Source organism: Lutra lutra, chromosome 9, assembly GCF_902655055.1.
Source record: "Lutra lutra chromosome 9, mLutLut1.2, whole genome shotgun sequence".
Classification (NCBI taxonomy): Eukaryota; Metazoa; Chordata; class Mammalia; order Carnivora; family Mustelidae; genus Lutra; species Lutra lutra.
In genome coordinates this window covers 129,454,304-129,480,054 of record NC_062286.1, presented here as the reverse complement: position 1 = coordinate 129,480,054, position 25,751 = coordinate 129,454,304, and the positions used below count along the sequence as shown (strand labels likewise).

At 47.6% G+C, this 25,751-nt stretch overlaps 1 protein-coding gene across 7 annotated transcripts; it reads left to right on the top strand.

Annotated features, from left to right (window-relative positions):
• The first annotated feature begins 4 nt into the window (after window positions 1-4).
• WFDC3 (WAP four-disulfide core domain 3) lies at window positions 5-13,812 on the top strand. Of its 7 annotated transcripts, none has more exons than XM_047745180.1 (7): window positions 20-497; window positions 1,771-2,006; window positions 2,467-2,598; window positions 3,261-3,407; window positions 10,313-10,444; window positions 11,460-11,645; window positions 12,220-13,812. In XM_047745180.1, the coding sequence occupies exons 2-7, from the start codon at window positions 1,928-1,930 to the stop codon at window positions 12,234-12,236; spliced, it is 693 nt and encodes a 230-aa protein (XP_047601136.1). In that variant the 5' UTR covers window positions 20-497; window positions 1,771-1,927; the 3' UTR covers window positions 12,237-13,812. The 7 variants fall into 7 exon arrangements, with proteins under 7 accessions (XP_047601139.1, XP_047601136.1, XP_047601135.1 ...); XM_047745179.1 differs by having other exon boundaries at window positions 1,685-2,006; XM_047745178.1 differs by having other exon boundaries at window positions 1,464-2,006.
• Window positions 13,813-25,751: the final 11,939 nt, after the last annotated feature.

The window sequence follows — 25,751 nt, the reverse complement described above, 5'->3', positions numbered from 1 at the left end:
ACCCGGAAGCGCGCCGCGGCGAGATGCTGGGTTTCCATGGGAACCGCAAGGCCGCGTCTCGCTGGGGTCCCAGACTCCTAACCGCTCAGTGAGCGCGGTGGCCGGGGCTTTGCTAGGGCGGGGCCGCGCCTTGGGTGCAGACTGTGGGTATTTGGTCCGGGGGATCTTTCTTCTGGGCGCAGGCTGGTGAAGTGCGGGGCAGGAGGAGGTGGCGAGCACAGGGGCGCCTACAGTTCAGTCTTTGAAAGCCACAGAGTCGGTCTAGTGCGGGGACCCAAAACCCAACCCCAAAAGGGGGTCTGGCCCACAGGGTCCTTCTAGGGCTAGGCCCCAGGGGCTGCCTGTTTTATCTGAAAGCATCATAATGAAGGCTGGGTGGACTCCCCAAGCCCTAGGGAGCTGGGTTGCTCTCTCCAGACTGGTGATTCTGGGATGGGCAGGGGACTCAGTGGAGGCGTCTGGAGTTCCTCAGAGCTCCCCTTAGCTCTGGCTTAGAGGTGAGATGTTCGTGAATAGAACTGGATCGATTTATGGGTAGTAGAGAAAGTTACTTTTACCAGGTCACAATATGGGGTAGTAAAAAGTACGAGTTTTTCATGTAGAAAGATCTGACTTCAAATCCAGGATGATATGGTGATTAAGAACACTGACTATGGAATTGGGGTGCCTGCCTTTGGTCTACCACCTCTTAACTGTGTGACGTATGTTTCTGTGCCTCAGTTTCCCCATCTGTAGAGCGGGGATAATAGTACTTAATTCACAGGGTTGCAGTGAAGATTAAGTGAGTTAATTCATATAAAGCACTTAGAATTGTGGGGCAAGTAAACCGTCAAGCAATGCTATGGTCGTTACTGTTATTAAATTCCAGTGACCACCACTTACTAGCTTTATGACCTTGGGTATTCTTTCTCAATCCCTCTGAACCAGTTTTATTACCTCTGCAAGGTTATTGTGAGGACTAAAATAAACAATACATATAAAACACATGTTCATCGAATTGTTGGTAAGTCAACCAGTGTTAAATATATCCATGCTCCAATATTAGCCTTAAAACAATAAGGCAACTCTTCAGCACCAAACTCTTTGGCTCTATTAAGGAGATTTTTACTTTAAGCCTTGAGTTTCCTCTGCTCTTTAATCTTACGGGCTAAGCAGTCCCAGCGGATACCATTAAATATCATGTCTGACCAAAATCATAAGCAGGACAGATAAGTCAAACGAAATAGAGGAAGAGGAGATGAAGAAAAGGAGTATAGATGTCTAGACTACTTGAGTCATAGCAACTTCTTTTGGGTTCTGTGAACTAGCCTTCACACAATCCAAAAATGACCTGTATGGGCTAGACAGATGAAGATGCAGGTGTTGGTGCATTTGTATTCATTCTGAACAAACTGAAATATGGCTTTACTGTAGGTTTTTTTTTCATGGTTTCTAAGTAGTCTGCTCCATTCTCTGTTTTCTAGGTTGCTAGGATGAACAGGAGCCACACTGCATTTTATTAGCTTTGGTTATTATTAAGTTGCATCTCTGGTCTTTCCCTCCATCACTTTGGCTGCAGCTGTGTCCTTCCAAAGCCCTTTAGGTCTCCCTTTGATCCTGTATCCAGTGGCCATCCCTCATTTCCCCCAACTACCCATCAGGTTCTTCTTCATTGTCCACGGGTGTTGTATATGTTCCATTGCAGACTTTGATCACCGTCATCACATGTGCCTTTGAGAGTGCCAGGAATTTTCCCACATACCAGCAACCAGTCACTTATCTTCTTGTCAGGAGAACACATCCTTGGGGGAATATTGCGAAAGGGAAGACTTTGGGGCTGGGTTTAGGGCAGTCTCCTAGTCTTGCCCATCCCTTGGTGGGTGCCGTGGGCAAGGTGTACACCTCCCGCCTGGACTGAGCGCTCATCTCAACTCTTGGCGCCATCGTCATGCTGAGCTGCCTCTTCCTACTGAAGGTCCTTCTTGCTCTTGGGTCCCTGACATCCTGGGTGGCTGCAGGAGAGCATGGTGAGCTATTGTTTGGGGTCCCTGACCAACAGTAACAGAGAGTGACCAAGAAGAAGACCTCCCCTGCCTCTTCCTGGAGTGAGAGTCCTCATTTGTGGAGATGGTCATCTCTGTAGGACAGGACAGGATGCATGGATTCTCAGGACAGCCGGAATAGGTCTTCCTGGCTTTCTTTACCCTCTCTGGACTAGGAGGTAGGCCTTCCAGTCTGGCTTAGTAGAGGTTCTGGCTTTTGCCTAGAGCTCCTTAAATGTGAACAGGATCACACCTGCAAAGTGGCCCGATGTTCAGTAGTGGTGGGCAAGTGTCAGGGGTTGTGTGAGGGGAGGGGACAGCAGTGGCAGAGCTATCTTGGATGGGAATGTTGGCAGAGGCTGAAGAGCCTTGAAGTGCTCGGCTTCCATTCCCCATTTCTTGAGGCTTAGCGGGTCACCTCGACCTCGTGGGGCATCTTTTGCAGTGAAAGCAGGAGAATGCCCTCCTGATAAGCACCCGTGCAGAGAGCTGTGCCAGGGGGATGAGTCGTGTCCTGCCGGGCAAAAGTGCTGCAGCACCGGTTGCGGTCGTGTCTGCCGCGGAGGCCTTCCAGAAGGTATGTTTGCTGGAGGGGCACAATCCAGGTGTGCTCTCTGACCTTGCCTCTGGGCTAGAAAGACCCAGAGAGGCTCCTGCCTCCTAGATGTGCTCTGGAAATGGAGCTTGTCTGCAACATCTCTCCCCGGTTTGGGGGTTTCTTCTTTAATCATGCAACCCCCAGTTCTTTGTCCTCTGTTAGAAAAGAAGACACACTGATGATCTCTGCCTTTTATTTGCACTCAGGGCCCCCGTGAAGGCTGGGGGGCCAAACTGTGAGGGGAAGCCTGTTAGAGGTAGTGATCACAAGAGTTGATCTCAAGCCAAGGAGACTTTTCTTGCTGCAAATAAGCCATAAGCCACTCTTTGTAAGCGTTAAGCTTTTAAGCCACGATTTCCTCACCTGTAAAATGGGGATAATGGTTTGTACCTCTTGGGATTGTTATGAGGATCAAATGAGAGGTTCCTGGCACAAGGCGAACTCAGTGAATATGAGCTCTCATCATTGTTATTGTCTTTGTTTTAGCACCAGGGTTGAGTGTCTTAAAGAAGCTCAGGGCTTCCTTCCTTTCTTTGATTTTCCCTTTTGCTAAACCTGTGGGAGCCACCGGGCACTACTATCTCTCTGTCTCTCTCTCTCTCTTTTTTTTTGTGTGTGGCTGTCTCCCTTTTTCCCTACAGGGAGGAAAGGAGATTGTCCCAGGGCTGTTCGGAAACAATCCTGCTTCCAAAGGTGCGTCACTGATGAGACTTGTCCAGGTACAGAGAAATGCTGCACGTTTGGATGTAACAAGCGCTGTGTGGTCCCAGTCACTAAACCCAAGCTGGGTAAGAAATATTGCCCCGGGCCTTCCTGGGCTCGCTGGCCTGCCGTCTCCTTTCTCAAATAAGCCCACACCATACTATTCCTGGTTTTTCCTTACTTTGAGCCACGATAATTGCCTGCCAAATTCTGAGAACCTTAAAAACAAACAAACAAACCACAGACAAAAGGTACCCCAGCCAGGATGATCTGTGGCATGGGATCCAGGCAGGCAGAGGAGGCTGCCAGCAGGGAGATCTGTGGCTTGCGGAACTTTCTGCTCTTGTGCTTGCCTCCTCCCCTGGCTCCTGAGAGGCCTCCAAAAAGTATTAGAAATTGATAGTGTCTCTCCGTGGCTTGTTCCTTCTCATGTCCCTGTCGTTTCCAGATTTTTATGGTTAATTGTGCTTGTTTGTGCTTCCAAATAAATTTTATTATGATATTGTTTCGCACTACCCCCCTCCCTGAAAATACGGAGGCTGCTTTTTTTAGAGAGATGTTAGATATATAAATTAATTTCAGGGGGGCACCTGGGTGGCTCAGTGGGTTAAGCGTCGCCTTTAGCTCAGGTCATGATCTTGGGGTCCTGAGATCGAGCCCCATGTTGGGATCCCTGCTCATCAGGGAGTCTGCTTCTCCCTCTCCCTCTGCCCCTTGCCCTGCTCTTGCTCGCTCTCTCACTCTTTCTCTCTCAAATTAATAAAATCTTTAAAAAATTAACTTAGGCACAACGGACATTTTTATGTTGAATCTTTATGTCTTCCCATTGTCCAGATGTGTTTGGTGTATTTCAGGGTGTTTTATAGTTTTAAAATACTTCTTGATAAGTTAATGCCTAAGTTTTATTTTTTCTTCACTGCATTAAATGGGGTCTTACATCACACCTTCCATTATGTTTCCTAAAGAAACTGGAACCATTCTCTGTGAGTGCATGTGGCAGCTATTCCAGTAGAAAAGCTTATATTTTGGTCATCAGAGAGCTGGGTTCAAGCCTGAGGCTCCCCAGTTACCAGCCAGCAGGTCCCTGGTCAAGTGTCTTCTGCTTCCCTGGGCCACATTTCCCTTCTCTGTCAAATGGAAAGAATAAGCCTTGGAGGTTGTTGTAAAGGTTCAAAGTATGTAAAGTGTTTAGCCCTCAGTAGACATTGGCTTCCTTCCTGTTGCCTGCTAAGTTGGGCTTCCTCAGGAGTGCAGTTGCTAACCAGCCCCTTTTATCAAGAACCAGGATTGCTTTCTCCTCCCTGGACCTCTTCCTCTTGGAGACCCTGGAACTCCACAGCATGTGACCGCCTCTTTCCTCCCAGCCAAACCTCACCAGGTAGCAGCCCCTTCCCTGGACCCCGTGGGGCTGTCTCTGTCTGGCTTTGGCAGCTCGCTTGGGCACCCTGCCCATAAGAGAGAATAGAGGGTTGTCTTCCTTGCCAGGACTCTTTTGGCCCAGTTTTGGAACCAGAGCCTGGGAACCTGTGTCAGGCCAGTCACTCACCGCCAGCCTGCAGGGCCCAGCACAGTCTTCCAGTGTGTGAAGCTGATGGCCGAGTGACAGGGGCTGAGGGACAGGCTGGCACCCAGGCCAGGCCCTTTGTGAGCAGCTCTGAGTCCTGCCCAGGCCAGACAGGGCTGCCTCCTCCCTTGGAGCCAGGCAGCCTGCAACGGTGACCTCCCTGCTGATTTCCCAGAGCGTACTTACTGGCTGAGTGCAGGTCCTCGTCTAGCAGGAGGCAGAACTGGCTGCACTCTTAGTAGGCAATGACTTCCCTAGGGCTCCGGGGCTGGGCTGGACTGCTCAGTGGGACTGGTTGCTACACTTGGCGTCACAGGAGGCTGTCCGTCCTGGGCTCTGAACAGTTCCTGCTCTCCCTCAGCTCTGACATGACCAGAGTTTTACCAGAGCCAGTGCTGGTCGGCATGGTAAGGCGGTGGGACGGTCAGGCCTCCCGAGGGCTTGGGGCAGACACTGGCACCTGCCCCATGAGGCAGCTCTGGTCTGAGTATGATGTGAGCCGTGGCTTCTCTGATTGCTGTGTGGCCTCTCTGGTCCTGGCCTTTGTCTCTGTAAAGTGGAGATGAGTGTACTTACCTCAAAGAGTGATAATGTCCTTTGGGTAGCTAGAACAGGATACCATGGACTGGGAGGCTTATAGATAAAAGACATTTATGTCTTAAATTCTAGAGGCTGAGAAGTCCAAGGTTAAGATGCCAGCATATTCAGTATCTGGGGAAAGCCAGCTTCCTGGTTCACAGACTGCCATGTCTTCCCTGGGAGCTCACATGGTGGACGGGCGCAGTGCGGGCAGCGTCCCCTTCATGGGGGCTCCCCTCTCATGACCTCGTCACCTCCCAAAACCCCCATCTCCTAAACCCATCACACTGGGGGTCTATATCATACACTTTAGAAGAAGTTATTTATTTATTTATTATTTTAAAAGATTCTATGTATTTCTATGACAGAGAGACAGCAAGAGAGGAAACACGAGCAGGGGGAGCAGGAGAGGGAGAAGCAGGCTTCCCGCCGAGCAGGGAGCCCGATGTGGGACTCAATCCCACGACCCTGGGATCATGACCCGAGCTGAAGGTAGAGGCTCAATGACTGAGCCACCCAGGCGTCCCGAGAAATGTATTTAAAAAGCCTTTAGAAAACCTGCCAAATAACGTTTAGCAGCTTGTGCTGTGATGCCCAGCACGTCTCTGTTCGGATTCTCTCCCCACCATCCCAAGTCTGGCTTGTCTGTCCACTCCCCCACTTTCTACCTCGCTCACTACCTATCGAGCCTCTGCCTGGCTGGCATATGTGTCCCGTGGTGAGCAAGGCCGCTGTGGTTAAAAATACTGGGCACCAACTGTGATGAGGGCTGCAAAGGGACATCAAAGCAAGCTGGAGAGGAGGTGTCCTTTCTTTCTTTCTTTCTTTTTTTTTAAAGATTCTATTTATTCTTGACAGACAGAGATCACAAGTAGGCAGAGAGGCAGGCAGAGAGAGAGGAAAGGAAGCATGCTCCCCAATGAGCAGAGAGCCCAATGTGGGGCTCGATCCCAGCACCCCGAGATCATGACCTGAGCCAAAGGCAGAGGCTAGGAGGTGTCCTTTCAACCTGGAGGATGAGCAGGAGCTGCACCAGCCGAGGTTGGGAGTAGGGAAGAGCTTACTGTTTCAAGGAAGTGAAAGGAGGTCAGTGGGGTTGGAGGAAAGGGAAAGAGAAGGAAGGTGGCTCCACTTAGGGAGAGTTCCAGATTTCGGGTTAGTCTCCAGGGCTTCTGTCTAAGGCTTTGTTCTAAACGCACGGGGAAGCCTTTGCGGGGCTTGTAAAGGCAGGGAAGTGAGGCCCAGTCTGGTTTTCATTTTACTTTATTTAAAAAAACTTTTTAAAAAGATTTCTTTATTAGGAGACTTAAAAGTAAAGATTTATTTATTTATCAGAGAGAGAGAGAGAGAGAGAGATAGAGATAGAGAGAGAGAGAAGGAGCACTGGAGGGGCAGAGGGAGAGGGAGAAGCAGATTCCCTGTTGAGCAGGGAGCCACCCAGTCTCCCGGTGAGTGAGTCCCAGCTCTTGTTCTTGAGTAATACTCGTGGAGTGTAGGGAATCACAATGATGTGGCTTAAAGGACCACATCATTGGTCCCGGTGTCAGAGCTGGGAATTTGGGACCCAGTTCTGCCACCATTGACCACAGGCTAGTCCTGTTCCTTTTCCGGATGTCTGGCTGTCTGGCTGTCTGGCTGTCTGTTTGCAGGAGGAGGTATGATGGCTCAGAGGGCCCTTCTTGGCTTAAGAAGTTTTGAGATTTCACTTTTCTATCAGCACCACTGTCCTTCCCTCAAATATAGTGGAAGGTTAGAGCTGGGGCAACAGGAAAGCCTATGTCTGAGTATTTCCTGGGTGTCAGGTTTTTATTCCACTTTTTTTGTGTGTGATAGCTTGGGTCTTGGGATAGGGGCATATTTGAAGGGTGGGGATGACCATTCCCATTCTGACTCTCATTCCTCTTTCTCATCCTGGTTAGATTCCTGGTTCGATAACTATGAGGTGCCTGGAAGCCATGTGGTATGAGGAACTGAGCTTACCTAGTTTGGGAAACCTGAGACAGTGAGAGGCAGAGGGTCCTGTCTGGGATGATGGTGCTAGCCATGTTTTCACAAGGTTTCTGGGCATAGGACAAGGACTGATGGATAGAACTTCTAGACATCCAGATTTCAGTTGAGTGTAAAGTGTAAGAATGGGGTGCCCAAGTGGCTCAGTTGGTTAAGCAGCTGACTCTTGATTTTGGCTTAGGTCGTGGTCTCAGGGTTGTGAGATGGACCCCTGCATCAGGCTCTGTGCTCAGGGCAGAGTCTGCTTGAGATTCTCTCTCTCTTTTCTCCTCTGCCTCTCCCACGTGTGCTCTCTCTCCTTCTCTCTTTAAAATAAATAGATAAAGAAATCTTAAAAATTGTAAGGATGGCATAGTCTGGCTTGGAGGCCATCAGTTCCAGTGTTTGAGCTGAGAGTAGGGAATTATTTGGCAGGAATTCATGGGGGATGCAGTGGTGGCCGTGGTGTGTACTGGTCAAAGGGCATGTGCTCTGACCCTCAGGGCTTCAGCCTGTTCCCCAAGAGTCCCTTCACTGTGTCCACTATTTGACAAAACTCCAGGGACCTCAAGGAAGACTAGCCTGGAAGAGAGTAGAGGTTTCTCCATGCCTTGTCCTGGGGATGAGGAGGGGCAGAGCACTCCTGGCATTAGTCACTTCAGGGCCAAGCTCAGCAAAATGGTGACATCTGGGAAGGGTGTTGCTCTGTATAGCTCCACAAGAAGTTATATTGCTAGGTTTTTCCCACCAGAGATATATATATTTTTTTATGCCCAGCCTTCTCAACTGTGGGATGAAAGGCTTCGTTCTTTGTTAAATAGATTTTAGTGTTTGTCAAGCAGGTGGGGAGGTGTGGAGAGGTGCATCTGGCAATTAGCGTGACCATGTGTTCTGGATAAAAAATCAGATTCGATGTGTTCTGACAATGGCAGAGATTCTTTGAAATAGGGACTGTTCAGGAAAATCCTGTGATGCCGGGTTATTAGACCCTGACTGTCAGCTGCACATAGCCTCCTGGGAGGCCAACACTGGCTTTTTTCCATCATGGCAGACTTCCCAGAGCCAGCCATAGGCAATTGTACTTACATGTCCCAACTCAGAGGCACTGGGCCAGTCCTGCTTCGGTTTTCCATAATGCTTTTAATAGCCTGTCGCTTCTTTTCTCCACTTAAAGAAGCTGAAATAAACACTGAGATGAATGAGTCATGGCGAGGCAGTTTGGTTTGGATGTGGGTTCCTAGGGTGTGCCTGCTCCGGGGGACCTGGCCCAGGGCCTGCGTGTTTAAAGGATGGTGTAGTAGAAAGAGTGCTTGCTTGCAAACCAAGAGGCTGAGTTTTGTCCTGCTTTGCCACTGACTCACTCTGTCATTCTGGGCAAACCTCTTCTCTTCTCTGAGTGTCGCTATCTTCAGAGGGGTGGTGAAGGGGCACATCGTGGATGTGTCTGGCTGTATGCAACAGAAAATTAACAAAATAGGGGTTCCTTTTTCCTCACATAACAAGAAGTCCTGAAGTGGGGACCAGGGCTGGGATGGTGGCTCCACGATACCGACGAGGATGAGATTATTTATTTATTTATTTATTTATTTATTTATTTAAAAGATTTTATTTATTTATTTGACAGACAGAGATCACAAGCAGGCAGAGAGGCAGGCAGAGAGAGAGGAAGGGAAGCAGGTTCCCTGCTGAGCAGAGAGCCCGATGTGGGACTCGATCCCAGGACCCTGAGATCATGACCTGAGCCGAAGGCAGCGGCTTAACCCACTGAGCCACCCAGGCGCCCCTATTTATTTTTTTTTCCTTCTCCTTTGCCTTCCTTGGCTTCGTCATGCTCGTTGCCTCGTAGTTGAAGAAGATGGTTCTACCTCTCTGGGTTAGCTCTGTCTTTGCACTGGAAGAAAGAGAAGTCAGGGCGCAGTTTGAAAGGTGCAGTAGCAGGGTCAAGAATGCCAAAGTTTTTCCAGCTTCTGTCCTAGTTTGTGGCCACTTCTAGTTACAAGGTAACTTGGGGAAGCAAGGCTTTGCAGCTGGCTGGGCTCCCTGCCTCTCCAAACACAACTGTGGTTTCATTAGCAAGTGCTTCAGTTGTCCACGGCTGCATAACAAATACTTCCCAAACTTAGTGGCTCAAAATGACAACAGTTGCCTCTTTCCCTTGGCTGTTTGGGTTGGCTCACCTGGGTCGTTCTTCTGCCCACACAGCGAAGCTAGGTCACTCATGCAGCTGCGTGCAGCTGGGAGCCCAGCGGGCAACTTGACGGTGGCTGGACTGGGCGGGATGCGTCTCTTCATCCAGCTCTCTCTCTCTGGGGCATCTCATCATTCTGGAGTTGAGCTCAAGCTTCTTCATGGCATAGCGGCTGGTTTCCAAGGCGGGGGGTGTTTTAAGGGGACAAACGCCAACACACAAGTGCTTATCAAGCCTCTGCTTGCATCACGCTTGCTGGTGTCCTGTTCGTCAAAGCAAGACACACAGTCCAGCCCAGAGACCATATGGGAGGTGTGGCTCCCTGGGGGCCACCACCATAGGTGTCTACCACGGGAAGGAGGGAGGAACAGTGAATGTGGGGCTGGCCGTAAGTCTGTTTGCCACACTGGGTTAGATCTCCATAGTGTTTTCCAGATTGTGAGTCTTGAGAACACTTTAGTAGTCGATGACCAGCATTAAAAAAAAAAAAAAAGAACTAGAAAGACTGCAAAGTACATACATATATGCACATAAATACATATTTTAAGCAAGCATATGGATTAACATGCACAATGAAATATATATAATATAATAAAACTCAAGAGTCACAGTGAAAATATCTGGGAACACTGGGTCTGAACACCTCTGGGTCCCATGCTTTGATTCTGTGGCAGAGTCTGGTGGTGAATGTCCTGCTGACCCCCTTCCATGTGAGGAGCTGTGTGACAGGGACGAGTCCTGTCCCCAGGGGCATAAGTGCTGCAGTACCGGCTGTGGCCACTCTTGCCGTGGAGACATTCAGGGAGGTATGTTGGCCTCTTGGGGAAGGGATTCGTGAGTTTCAGGGTGGGTTGGGGAGGGAGCCATCTGTGGCCTTCTGGTCTTTCCCTTCCTGGGAGGAGTCAGAGTTCTCATCCCTCCTGTCCTCCTAGACCCAGCCCAAAGCCACCCCACCTCTCCTGGGGCCCAGGGGCCCGCACTGGTGTCGAAAGAACTAGGGGAAGGCAGTGAGTTAGAAGGAAAAGTCCTAAGCCTGGAAGATAGGTGGTGTGGCTTCTGGTCTTGGTTCTGCCGCTGACCGGCTCTGTAACCTCAGGGAAGCAGACTTGTCCTGAGCCAGTTTCTTCATCTGTAAGGTGAGGGAGTTGCCCAAGGTCATGGTTTTCTGACCAGATTCTTAGCAACATATTCACAATAGATAAGAGCATTTCTGATCTGATTTCTTTGTTTCAACATATGTATTTTTAAACGAATCCATATTTTCGATATGCTCCTTTCGTACCAGGCGCTGTAGAACTCCACTTCAGAATCACTGGCTCAGATGTTGTTTTTAGACAACGTGTAGATTCCCAGGTAGTGTTCAAGTTTCTGAAGATAGATTCTTCTCCTTATCATCAGGGAAGGTAGACAGATCAGAGCTGGAATGAATTCTGATGAGAGGAGCACAAAGCAGGGTACCAAACCTTGTCTGGGGTGGCAGAGGGAGGCCTCCTGGAGGAAGGGACACTGAGAGGCCCCGCCATGGGGGGAGGGGGTGGGAAGCTCTGTGGCACTCCACGCAGCCCCACCCACAGAGGTATCGAACCCAGGGACCTCCGGGGAACTCTGTGGGAGACCATTTGAAAACTGCTGGTCCAGATGCTCTCTTACGGCCCCACTGATTCTCAGAGGCTCTAACTTCCAGGTTTCCCAGGCAGAACTTTGGTTAAGATCTGGCTACAGTCAGGGATGGATTCGTCTGGAGCCTCCGAGTCTCAGTTGCGTCCAGAGTCAGTGGCGCTGACACTCCTGTCTCTCTACCTGTTTCAGTTGCCCCCGCAGGGCGGGGTGGTGAGTGTCCACACCTTCTGGTGGGTTTGTGCATTGTCACCTGCATGATGGATGAGAACTGCCAGACCGGGGAAAAGTGCTGCAAGTCAGGCTGCGGCCGCTTCTGTGTCCCGCCCGTTCTGCCAGCGGAACTGGCCACAAACCCCAACTGGACCCTCAACCCTGGTTCTGCCAGAGGTGAGTCACGGCCAGCCTCATTGATAAGAGTGCACTTGACTGCTGTGTGTGGACAGCACTGGCTTAGCTCCTGGGTAGGAGCCTTCAGAGGATCAAGACTAAGTTCTTGCCCTGGAGAGTCTGGCGGGAGAGAGATCCAATGCCCAGATGGGAAACCTTCATATAGACCGCATGGGCTTCTAGGCTCTGAGTGGGTGTGGCTCCTTGGGAAGGTCTTTCTGCCAAAGTAGGATTGGATCTGGGCCCTAAAGACTAGGCAGGATGCGGCAAAGGGAGGAAAGCACAGAGAACATGCCGGACGGGCGGTGTGGTGGTGAGCAAAGGCATAAAGGTGGAATGTGTGTGACACACTTGGGGACCCGGGTCGGGATGGGGCGAGAGTGAGCTGTTTTGGTGCTAGGAGATACAAGGTTGACATCTGAGTGAGTCATCTTCACTGCCAGTTTGGACTGGATTGTCTGGGAAATGGTGCCATCCAAGGCTTTGGGGAGCCATGCATGCCCAACTTCTCTAGGGTGGGGGGAGCCGGAGCCAGGAGGACACAAGTGTGACCTGCTGCTGCTTCTTTCTGCAGGGATCCTGGTGCCTTAGCTGTCGTGATTTGTCCTGAGCTGCTTTGGTGATGACAGGGGGGCTTGTCCTGGCTGCCAGGAGAGGGTGATGTCCTAGGGCTGTGACCCTCCTGAGGGCTCTCGTTGCCCTCTCTGCTCTGCTTCTGTTCCTGCTGTGGCCCTGAGCACGGGAATCAGAGTCGTGGGTTTGGGCAGTGGTGTGCGGTACTGCTTTTCCCCAATAAAGACTGTACTGACCTTCTTGCCTGTGCTGTTGGAGGGCCAGGATGAGGAGAGAGAGCCAGGGAGTCTGAGCACGGCTGCAGGATTACGGGACTTAAGGCAACACTGTGGGTGCTGCCCCAGTGGTGAGGGCAGAGGTGGGTGGGAGTCAGTCTCAGCTGATTTGCCATAGATTTCTCTCTCTCAAGCCTCAGGAGTGGGACCATCAGGGCTCTTTTTGGGCCTGCTGATCTTTTAATAGAGAATGTGAGTTGGGGATGGAACTGGGGTGGGAAACTAGTTTACTATAGTTTCTCGGATGGTCCACCTTAGATTTCCTTCTCCTTCTCAAGAGCCGGCCCTTGGCTCCAAGACAAGCAGTTTGTCCTCTTCAGGTAGCTTTGCTATAGGGAAGGGTTGCCTTCAGGTTCTCAGAATATAAAAGATAAAATAAATTTTAAAAATGCATACAAAATGGATCACATTCTATATCCTGGAGTAATTTATGTTATCACATTATTTTGTAATGGGACACCATGAGAATAGCTAATTTAATTAGTCTTCTCTTGGTAAACATGAATCCCTGTACATATAAAGGTTGGCCTTCTTTTGCAGGCACATCTGGGGAAATTCTTTGTGGTAGAATTCTAGTTTCTCCAATAGAGCCTGACCCCCTCAGAAAAGGCCCTCAATCAGTGTTTGTTGAGTGACTGAAAGAATGAATATAATTTCCAAGTCTGTCTGTAAGGAATTTGTTGAGCTTTGAGTATTAGAAAACCCACCAAACAGTGGCTTAGTCAATAAAGACAATTTAATTTTCTCACATCGGAGTGTGGAGAGAGGCATCCACAGCGCTAATGAGAAGACTCCTTCCTTCCTTCCCCACCAACCCCAGCATGCTGGCTTTTGTCCTCAAGACGGTCCCCTCACGGGTGTGGGACGGTTGCTGCAGCCCTGGACATCACGGCAGGAAGGTCTGTGGAAAGGGTAAAGGTGAAAAGACCTTCACCTCAAATGGTCTCTCCTTTTAATGACAGAGACCATCTTCCCTGGAAGCTGACCCCTCCCCACGTTTCCCTCGTCCTCTCATTGGCTGGAAAAGCAAATGTCTGCAAACCGGAAGGGGAAAATGTGACTTCTTAGATGAAACGTGCTTCATCCTTGAGGCTGAGGGAGGGGCCCACCTGGGTTTAAAAATTGAGATTCTATTAGCAAGGAAGGAGAGAATGGGGGAGGGAAGTAATGAACCTCGTGTGTCGTACTGCGTTAAAGGACATATGCATTCAAAATTTGGACAGAAATTTCTAAGTAGGTAGGACTTTTATAACAAGAAAGAATATTAGTGCTCACCTTGAATATTGCAAAAATGTTTTTTATAATTCCCAACTCTAACAGAAAAAGGCAAGTTACAACATAAAAAAAAACCTTCCAGGGCACCTGGGTGATGCATTCGGTTGGGTGTCTGACTCTTAAATTCTGCTCAGGTTGTGATCTCAGGGTCGTGAGATCGAGCCCTGTGTTGGGCTCTGAATCTGCTCAAGACTCTCTCTCCCTGTGCCCCTCCTCCAATAAATAAATAAAACTTTAAAATTAAAAAAAATTTCCATCACTGTTGTCTTTTTGTGCCCCCTTTCCCTCTGTTTTCACACTGGCCCGTGAAATTCTGGTTTTCTACTGGTTCGGAATACTCCTCTCTTTGAGAAGACATGTCTGTGTTTGATCTGAAGAAGAGTGGCTAGTGTGAGCCTTGCCGTGGCCATCCTAGGGACCCCCAGGGTCCCAGGCTCATAGTGCAGGGAACTAGGAGGACCTCCCGTGTCCGTGTAATTGGCTGCTGAACAATTTGGTAGGCTCTTCTTCCATTGTTTTCCTTATCGTGTTATTGTTTATTTAAAAAAGAGATAATACACGGACACCATCTAAAAAGTCAATATGGAGAAGCTTTCAATGAAAACAGCAATCCTGGGATCTTAAAATACCGTAGGATGATTTTCTGCTGGAGGCAGGGGTGGGACCGGAAAGGAAGGTGTGAGTCCCAGCCCAGCTCAGGCTGAGCACCAGGAGAGATGTCCCTTCCAGATCTTTCCTCTTCATCTGGGGCAGCCCACCCTGTCCACATGGGAGCAACAACATGGGGTGGTGGGGAGGGGAGAGAATGAGAGAGAGAGAGAGAGAGAGAGAGCGCGATAGAGCGCGTGCGCATGAACCAAAGGGTTGAATTTGACCCTTTGTTTTTGTTGTTTTTGTTTGATTGTGTTGGAGTTGGAGGTCAAAGGTTGAGATGGGGCCAAATTCCGTTTCTCCCTCCCCCTCCTCTGGGCCTTTCTAGGCCTCTTTTCCTACTGTTGTACCCTAAACCAAAGAAGCCATCAGAACCTTTCCTTCCTCAGCTTAAGACCATTTCGGCCTCAGGCCTGGGGCAGATCTCCATGGGCCCTTCTATTACAGATGCCCTAACCTCGCACCCTGAAATTAGCTCTGACCAGAATGAAAAACCGCAACCACACCCCTCCCCAACCTTAGCTTCCTGCTGGCTCACCTTGGGGGGTGAAATCTGAAAGCAGCTCCCTATACACAGAGGGCATGGTGAGATGAAGAAAGAGATCACTTCCCATCAGCAGGTGGCAGGTGCAAGGGAACTTAAACAGGACGATTGTCTTGGGGTCCAGAAGCCAGCAGATCTCAGCGCCTGACCACCTGAACCTTAACAGTTTACAGAGAGACCTTTACAGGGTTCAGTCCCATGCACTGGCCAGAGGGTCTCAACAACATCTTGATCCCTCAAGGCTACATCCTTGAAATGGCTCCCACTATGGGAACAGGGAGTGGCGGAAGGACAGGGGATGGGGAGGGACCCCCAACTGCCCAGGGCCAGGTTGCAGGTCAAGTGGCAGTCATGTCCTCTCCATGACCTCCTCCAACCCTTCTGCCCAGTGGGCAGGAATTTCTGGGGCTCTGATAACATACTAGTCCTCAAATGTGAGTCCTCTAAGACCTGTTCTTTGACCAGAGTCAGTGGGTTTTGAGCTCCCCACTTCTCCATCCCTTTCCTTGACCATCAGGTGGTGGAGACCGCAGGTGGCACATGTGTGTGCTGCCTCAGTGACATCATGGGTTCTGCATCCTCTCCCTGCTGCTCTTCTGGATCTTTCTCTCTGCGGAGCATAACGTCATTGGTAAGTGGGATAGGTGGGGTGAGAGGGGTAAGAGGGGTGAGGTGCAACCCGTGCCCCTGGCAAGGGGGTGTTCTTAAGGGCTACCTTCCTTTTCCTACCCAAGTTAAGCTCCCTTGTCAAAGGCGTTGGTGCCTAGAAGGCCAGCTTCCTATAGATTCCCAAGCATTGGAAAAGAATGAAGAAGCACCCCAAAGAGTTAACAGCTAACACTGAGCACAAACTATGTCCCAGGTGCTGGGCTAAGAACTGGGCATGCACAGCAGCCCTGGGAAGTCCTGTGTCTTTCTGAGGAAACAGAACTCGCCCAAGGTCTCAGAGTGAGTTGTGGGGCTAGTTTGTACCTCAGTCTGTATGCTTCAACAAGTTTGGTATTCTACTTTCTCTCACTATAAAATGGAGGTAGGCAAGTGATTTGGGATCAACTGTGATATTTTTGGAAGTAAGGAAAAGGAACAGGCAGGGAAACTCTGGGTTCCAGTCCAGATTGGCTGCATGAGCTAGGGCGGGCTGCCTCTTTCTCTATAGGGAGAAGGAGGGAGAGAGAGGGAGGGAGAGAGAGAGAAGAAGAGAGAGAGAGGAAGGGAGAGAGAAGGAGATATAGGGAGAGACAGGGAGAGAGAAGCAGAGAGTAGGGAGAGGGAAAAAGAGGGATGTGGGGAAGGGAGGGAGAGATAGGGAAAGGCAGGGAGAAAGAGAGAGGGAGAGAGGAGAGAAAGGGAGGGAGAAGGAAGGAGGAAGAGGGAGAGACAGGAAGGCAGAGAGAAGGAATGATAGGGAGTGATGGAGGAGGGAGGAAGGAGGGAGGGAGAAGAACAAGAAGGGAGGGAGAAAAGAGAAGGAGAAGGGGACACAGAGAGACAAACATTAGTTCCTCAAGAGTCACAGTCCCTTCCAGCCCTGAGACCCTGTGTCTGGCAGAGCAGGTCCCAGGTGGGGGGAGCTTGGCCCTGGGTATCTGTGACCTATTCATACTCTCCCTTTCATGCTTTCTTATTCATATTCTGGTCAGTCTGCCATCCTGGTCCTACAGACCGGCCATCAGATAGCAGCTCTTGAATTGTTTTCTTCCAAGAGTGACCTGGGTCCCTGCTCCAGCCTGAGCCAGGACCTGGTGCGACCAAGAGGGGGAAATGAAATGCAGTTTGTGAGGGTGGGGACAGAGCCCAACCCTGAAGATGCGGTGCGGGTATTCAGCAAGCGCTCAAGGCCTATTTGGAGCGATGGGGAGCTCAGATGCTGGGCTCAGCTGCTTTGGGGACACTTGTGGGAACCACAATGGGCAGGGAATTTTGAGTGGAAAGAATTCTTGGCTGGGTGCCTTTACTCTTAGAGCCACCAGAGGGCAGCAGAGGCCTAAGTAATAGACTGCTTCCAGGCCAGAGAGATGCAAGGATACTCTAGAAGCCTAGTTAAGGGGAAAGTTCAGTATTGTCTGAGTTCCTCCCAGATTTTTCCAGTCACTCTGAGAAAAAGTTAGACTTTTTTTCCGAAACCCTACTGAATTGCGCTTAACCTAACATTATGCTCTCCCTTTTCATGCCTTGTGGAATGACCCTACTCTTAGGTAACACTTACCTTGGGGACACGATCACATTGTATCAGTGTTTCTCGTACAAAGTCACAGGTCAGGAGAAAGTTTCCTTCTGGCCATGAGCCATTCTGAGAATGAGCAGGGAAGTGACATACCTGGCCTCCGAATTTCTCTCTGAAATTAGAGATATCCTCCCTCAGACATTCCCTCTGAATCGGCCCTGGTGAAAAAGTGCTTTCCAGAACCAAAGTTTCATTTTTGCCTTGGCTATGGGGGAGCCAAGAGTTGGGTTTTACAGTGAAGCCTGGGTTTGAACCTGGACCCTTCTGCTGAGTATTAGCTCTGTGCAAAATGAGCGAGGACAATCCCATTATCACGTTACCCACCTCCCAGGACTGCTGAGTGAATATATATACATAAAGTTAGAAAGCACTTGGCACAGAGCCCGACACAAAAGGCACATCCAGTGATGGTTATTCACGTTTTCTTGAAAAAAATGAATCTCTTCGTGATAACCCTCTTTTCTTACTCTCTTGGCTCTCTTCTACTTTTGGTGTAATTTCCAGTTTCCTATTTCCAGTTCCTCCAGTCCTGTTCAGCAGATGGTGTGGCATACATACAGAAGAGGTTAGCATCTGTGGAACGCTTGGGCAGAAAGAAGCTTCTGGAGCAGCGCTGTCCAAGAGAAATATAATGCAAGCCGCCTATGTAATGTCAAGATTTCTAGTGGCCAAATTAAAAAAGTAAAAAGTTCGGTGTCTCCTCAAAAAGTTAAACATGGAGTTTCCATATGACCCAGGGAGTCTGCTCTCAGGTCTATAACTAAATGAATGGGAAACAGGTGTTCAAATCAAAACATGTACACAAGTGTTCACAGAAGGCCCTTTGCGATAGTCAGAAGGAGGAAGCAACACAGTTGCCCATCAGGGCATAGGATCAACAGATAAATGGATCCATGGATAAACAAAACAGAATGCAGCCTAGCCCTCCAATGGAGTAGTCTTCAGACACAGAAAGGAATGAAGTATTGACTCTTGCTACAGCATGACGAGCCTTGCAATCGCTGTGCTCAGGGAACGAAGCCGGACACGAAAGGTCATCTCCTGTATGTTTCCGTTCATAAGAACGATCTAGGACAGGCAGATCCACATAGACAGAAAGCAGAGGAGAGGTTGCCAGAGGCTGGTTTTAGAACAGAACTACTTGAGGGGGCTTGTCAACGTGCAGATTCCCAAATTCCATCCCAGATGTTTTGGTTCAGTAGGTGAAGGGTGGCGTGGGCCAAAGAAACTGCTTGTTTTATTATTATTATTTTTAAAAAGATTTTATTTATTTATTTGAAAGAGAGAGATATCTCAAGTAGGTAGAGAGGCAGGCGGGGCTGGGGAGAAGACTTCCCGCTGAGCAGAGAGCCTGATGCAGGGCTTGTTCCCAGGACCCTGAGACCACGACCCGAGTCGAAGGCAGAGGCTTAACCCACTGAGCCACCCAGGCACCCCTATTTTATTATTATTATTATTAAAGATTTTATTTATTCATTTGACAGAGAGAGACAGCGAGAGAGGGAACACAAGCGGGGGTGTGGGAAAGGGAAAAGCAGGCTTCCCGCCGAGCAGAGAGCCTGATGTGGGGCTGGATCCCAGGACCCTGAGATCATGACCCAAGCTGAAGGCAGAGGCTTAATCCACTGAGCCACCCAGGTGCCCCTATTTTATTATTTTTTAAAGCTTTTATTTATTTATGAGAGAGAGAGAGAGACAAAGAGAGAGAGAGAGAGAGAAAGAGAGAGAGAGAGACAGCACAAGTAGGGAGCCTGCTGCGGGGCTCAATCCCAGGACCCTGGGATCATGACCTAAGCCAAAGCCAGACGCTTAACCGAGCCATGTAGGTGCCCCAATAGACATGATTTTTAAAAACAATTTATTTATTTACTGGAGAGAAAGAGAGAGAGAGCAGGGCAAGCGGTAAGGGGAGAGAGTCCCCAAGCAGACTCCCCGTGTGGAGAGCCGCTGCAGGGCTCGATCTCATGACCTGAGTTGAAACCAAGAGTGGGGATGCTTAATCGACTGAGCCACACCAAGCGCCCTGATCGGCATAATTTTAATTGTTAAAGTGTTTGATTTCGTTAAATACATACGAATTTTTTATATTTAACAAGACCCTGGAACTCTGTAGCTGCTGTTTCACCCCTTGCCATGTTCTTTGCCAAATGGCTTCAAAGGCTTTTACCTTCTCTCTCTTACTGCCATTAAACCAGAAGTGTATTGAAATGGCAAAGCCTCTATTTTTCGCAACATTTCCTCGACTCCCGGGTAGATCGTTATGGATATTTCTTGATATATGGTGTTCCGGATTCTAATTTCTAGGTTCTCCTGTTCTGTGGTGCTCCATTTATAGGTTCCATTTTCCCATTTTAATGTTTTCCATATTTAATATTTAATATATTTAATATCCATATTTAATATTTTCCCAGTTTTAATATTTTTCTGGTCTTTTCAATATAGGCTTCTTTTTCCACCATTCTCTCTGCTCAAGGCCATTTAGAAGCAGTTCAGTGTCTTCTCTCTGCCCTGTTTGCTTCCACCTTCTTTGCACTACAACTCAAAACTAAAGCAAGCTGGCTCCATACCCACCCAGGGGTCCAGATCCTCGGGCTCCTAATAATGAACAGTTTAAGGTGCCAGATGCAAAACGTACCTTTAGACAGAAACAAAAATAGTTTTCTTTTTGGTTTTCCTGTTGGTAAATTCTAGTAAAGTTCATTCATGCCGAACTTTACTTTGCTATGTTTACATGCCTGCTTAGCCCAGCAGCTTCCTTCCCTAGAACGGAGCCCTCATCTGACAGGTACTTTTGGGTTAGGGTTCTCGGCGACCAGCAGCAGAAAGATACTGGCTAACTCAAACGAGAGGGTGCTGGAAGGATATTGGTACTCACACTACTCATGGACAGCTGGGGCTCCATGGTCGGGGACTGGTGGCACCGTGGGGGTGGTCAAGAAGGAGGGGGCACATCCTCTAAGCAGGAAGCTCATCTAGATTGGGTTGTGGTGGCACTGCTGTGACAGTCATGTTCTCTTTGTCTTTGCTCCTTCTCTCAGGATTTCGGTTTTCTGAGAGACAGAAGAATATGATTCCTGATTAAGGGTTTCTCCACCTTGGTTCTACTATCATTTTAGACTGGATACTTCTTTAAATGATTATTACTATTTTTAAAGACTATTTATTTATTTGAGAGACAGAGAGAGAGAGAGAGAGAGAGAGAGAGCAGGAGTGGGGAGGGTATGCAGAGGGAGAGGGAGAATCTCAAGCAGTCTCTGCAGGGAGCATGGAGCCCAATTCGGGGCTCGATCCCAGCAAGACCTGAGCCGAAGATAGACCGCCCCTGGACTGGATAATTCTTTGTTGTGGTGGAGGGACTGTCCTATGCATTATATAAGGGTTAGTAGCATCCCTGGCTTTTCCCACTGGTTGCCTGCAGACTTCATGTGTTGACAACAAGAAGTGTCTCCAGATATTGCCAAATGTCCTCTGCGGGTGAAATGATACCCGGATGGGAATTTTGATCTTAACTCAGCTGCCTCCTCACAGTGCTGTGTGGAGAAGCGGTCTGGTTCCCTGACTTCAGGTGTGGTTAGCAGGCTCCCGGACTTGACCCCTACAAGACATCACAGGATGGAGAGAGAGAATTCCCTAAAAGGGAGATAAGCTGCTGTAGGAATGGGAAAGAGATGGAAGCAGCTCACAGTAAATCCTCAGGGCCGTATAGACTCCTGTGAAGAGTTTTACATTTCATAATACATTAGATGTTCATTAATTGAATTTAAACAAAAAATAAATAAGAAAAAGAGTTTTGGGGCACCTGGGTGGCTCAGTGGGTTAAGCCTCTGCCTTCAGCTCAGATCATGATCCTACGGTCCTGGGATGGAGTCCTGCATCTGTATCCTTGCTCAGCAGGGAGCCTGCTTCTCCCTCTACCTGCTGCTCCCCCTGCTTCTGCTCTCTCTCTCTGGCAAGTAGATAAATAAAATTAAAAAAAAAAATTCAAAGCTCTTTGGGGTGCCTGGGTGGCTCAGTCATTGGGCATCTGACTTCCGCTAGGGTCATGATACCAGGATCCTGGGCTCGAACCCCACATCAGGCTCCCTTGCTCAGCGGGAAGCCTACTTCTCCCTCTCCCACTCTCCCTGGTTCCTTCTCTTGCTGTGTCTCTCTCTGTCAAATAAATAAATAAAATCTTTTAAAAAAATTCAAAGCTCTGAAGCCTGTCTACAAATTTGGAAACTGTGTCATGGCTGGATCCTTGGAGTATCACCTGCGCATTACAGACGGCCGGGACAATCAGGGATTTGGGAGATTGTATAGCGATGTTGGGGAGTGTGATGTAAGCCATTCCGCCATGATCAGAGCCAGAATTCTCCAAATGGTTAGTTAGAAACATGACGCTTTTTTGGAAACCCTCCATTTTTGTCCATCACGGCTGGAATATATCGAAACTTCTTTTCCTGACATATAAAGTCATATTGAAGACCTGGGCCTGCTAACCTCTCCATCCTCATGGAGCCTTATACGGTATCTGGCTTACAGCACGTGCTCGGTGAATGTGCTGAATGAAGACGTAGGAGAGAGCGCATCATGCATGGAAGGAAGTTCCCAACTGAGACTTGAGGTATACGACATAAATGCAGCTATGAGACACGATGAGGCATTTGTCCCACCTCACATTTCAGACCTTCACTTCCAGTATGCACAATAGGTCAGAACTGGATTAGAGGATCTTTAAGTCACTTTCTTCTCCCCAAAACCCATGCTACTCATAAAAAGACAAGTGAAGTTGATGGATGCCTGGGTGACTCTGTTGGGTAAGCATATGCCCTCAGCTCAGGTCATGATCTCAGGGTCTTGGGATCTCGAGTCCTGCATCGGGCTCCTTGCTCAGCGGGGAGACTGCTTCTCCCTCTGCCTGTCATAGCCCCTGTTTGTGCTCTCTCTCTCTGACAAATAAATATAAAATCTTAAAAAAGAAAAAAAAAAAGACAAGTGAAGTTCAGCCAAAAACACCATATAGGAGACAATAATAATATGAAACAGACATGGGAAACCTGGATATTAGGTTAAAATTTTAACCACAGACTGCATGTCTTGGATCAAGGGTCTGAAAAACAGAAATGGTGCTTGAGGTTAATTATTCTGGCAATAAATGTTCATAGAGGCAATGGCCACAGTCGCCAAACTGTGGAAAAAACCAAGATGCCCTTCAACGGATGAATGGATAAGGAAGATGTGGTCCATATATACAATGGAGTATTATGCCTCCATCAGAAAGGATGAATACCCAACTTTTGTAGCAACATGGACGGGACTGGAAGAGATTATGCTGAGTGAAATAAGTCAAGCAGAGAGAGTTAATTATATGGTTCCACTTACTTGAGCATAAGGAATAACACGGAGGACATGGGGAGATGGAGAGGAGAAGGGAGTTGGGGGAAATTGGAGGGGGAGATGAACCATGAGAAACTGTGGACTCTGAAAAGCAATCTGAGGGTTTTGGAGGGGCGGGGGGTGGGAGGTTGGGTGAGCCTGGTGGTGGGTATTAAGGAGGGCATGTATTGCATGGAGCACTGGGTGTGGTGCATAAACAATGAATTCTGGAACACTGAAAAGAAATAAAAAAATAAATAAAAATTAAAAAAATTATTCTGGCAATAGCAGATAGAACTGATGAGGTTTGGCACTGGCTGGATCATGAATGGATCTGATGAAGAGAACCTGGCAGGATAGGACTGGTGTCGGGGGCTGGATATGAAATTCTATGTGCAGAAAGTGATCTACCAGACCCAGTAAAGACTAGACCAAGGAAGAGTTGGAGGTTTTCTCTAGTCTGTTTATTCTCCTACAGGAGATGGAAGGAGATAGTTAGATGGGGGAATAGATTGAAGTCTTCCCGATGATTCTTTGGGATGATCTCCCCTTTTGTACATCTTCTCCCAGGTCCTGCTCTACACCCAGATGTGAGGGTGAATGCACTGAGTATCTCTTTTTAAAAAAAACTTAAAAAAAATTTAAATTCAATTTAATTAACATAATGTATTATTAGTTTCAGGGGTAGAATTTAGTGATTCTTCAGTTGCATATAGCACCCAGTGCTCATTCCATCAAGTGCCCTCCTTAATGCCCATCACCCAGTTACCCCATACCCTCACCATCTCCCCTCCAGCAACCCCTAGTTTGTTTCCTAGATTTAAGAGTCTCTTATGGTGTGACTCTTAATCTCACAAAACAAACTGAGGGTTGATAGGGAGAGGGGGGGTGGGGTTATGGACATTGGGGAGGGTATGTGCTATGGTGAGTGCTGTGAAGTGTGTAAACCTGGTGATTCACAGACCTGTACCCCTGGGGATAAAAATATATTATATGTTTATAAAAAATAAAATAAAAAAATTGAGATATATAAAAAAAGAGTCTCTTATGGTTTGCCTCCCTTTCTGTTTTTTGTCTTACTCTATTTTTCCTTCCCTTCCCCTCTGTTCTTCTGTTTTGTTTCTTAAATCCCACATAGAAGTGAAATCATATGGTATTTGTCTTTGACTGACTTATTTCACATAGCATAATACACTCTAGTTCCATTCACATTTTTCCAAAATGCAAGATTTTTTTGACAGCTGGATAATATTCCATTGTATATATATACAACATCTTCTTTGTCAATTCATCTGGTCTCTTTCTATATTTTCGCTACTGTGGACATTGCTGCTATAAACAATGCATTGTGCCCCTTCCAATCACTATGTTTGTATCCTTTGGATAAAGACCTGCCAGTTCAATTGCTAGGTCCTAGAGTAGTTCTGTTTTTAACTTTCTGAGGAACCTCCGTACTGTTCTCCAGAGTGGCTGCACCAGTTTGCACTCCCAGCACCAGTGTAAGAGGGTTCCCCTTTCTCCACATCCCCACCAACATCTGTTGTTTCCCGAGGTGTTAATTTTAGCCATTCTGACTGGTGTGAGGTGGTATCTCATTGTGGTTTTGATTTGTATTTCCCTGATGCTGAGTGATGTTGAGCATTTTATCATGTGTCTGTTGGCCGTTTGTATGTCTTCTTCGGAGAAATGTCTGTTCATGTCTTCTGCCCATTTCTTGAGTGGATCTTTTTGTTTGTTGTGTGTTGAGTTTGATAAGTTCTTTTTTTTTTAATTATTATGTTCAGTTAGCCATATAGTACATCATTAGTTTTTGATGTAGTGCTCAAAGATTCATTAATTGCATATAACATCCAACTCTTTACAGATTTTGGATACTAGCATTTTCTCTGATAAGACATTGTGAATATCTTTTCCCATTCCATAGGTTGCCTTTTAGTTTTGTTGACTGTCTCTTTTGCGGTACAAATGCCTTTTCTCCTGATGAAGTTCCTAATACTTCATTTTTGCTTTTGTTTTTCTTGCCTTTGGAGATGTGTCTAGCAAGAAGTTGCTGTGGCTGAGGTCAAAGAGGTTGCTGTCTGTGTTGTCCTCTAGGATTTTGATGGCTTCCTGTCTCACCTTTAGGTCTTTCATCCATTTTGAGTTTATTTTTGTGTATGATGTAGGAAAGTGATCCTGTTTCATTCTTCTGCATGTGGCTGTCCAATTTCTCTAACACCATTTGTTGAAGAGACTGTCTTTTTTCCACTGGATATTCTTTCCTGCTTTGTCGAAGATTAGTTGAACATACAGAACTCATTTCTGAGTTCTCTATTCTGTTCCATTGATCTATGTGTCTGTTTTTGTGCCAGTACCATACTGTCTTGATGATTACAGTTTTGTAATAGAGTTTGAAGTCTGGAATTGCGATGCCTCCAGCTTTCATTTTCTTTTTCAACATTAATTTGGCTATTTGGGGTCTTTTCTGGTTCCATGCAAATTTTAGAATTGTTTGTTCCAACTCTGTGAAAAACACTGGTGGTATTTTGGTAGAGATTGCATTGAATATGTAGGTTGCTTTGGGTAGTATAGACATTTTAACAATATCTGTTATTCCAGCTGATGAGCATGGAATGTTTTTCCATTTCTTTGGATCAGAGTATAGATCCTTTACCTCTTTGGTAGGGTTTATTCCTAGGTATCTTATGGGTTTTGGTGCAATTGTAAGTGGGGCCAACTCTGTGATTTCTCTTTCTTCTGCTTCATTGTTAGTGTATAGAAATGCAGCAGACTTTTGTGTATTGATTCCGTATCCTGTTACTTTGCTTAATTCCTGTATCAGTTCTAGCAATTTTTTGGTGGAGTCTTTTGGGTTTTCTACATAGAGTATCATGTCATCTGCAAAGAGTGAGAGTTTGAATTCATTGGATTTGGATGCCTTTTCTTTCTTCTTGTTGTCCAGTCGCTGAGGCTAAGACTTCCAGTACTATGTTGAACAGCAGTGGTGAGAGTGGACATCCCTGTTGTGTTCCTGACCTTAGGGGAAAAGCTCTCAGTTTTTCCCCATGTAGAATGATATTTGCTGTGGGTCTTTCGTGTATGGATTTTATGATATTGAGGTATGTTCCCTCAATCCCTACATTGTGGAGGGTTCTGCTCTATTTTGTCAAATGCTTTTTCTGCATCTTTGGAGAGGGTCATATGGTTCTTGTCCTTTCTTTTACTAA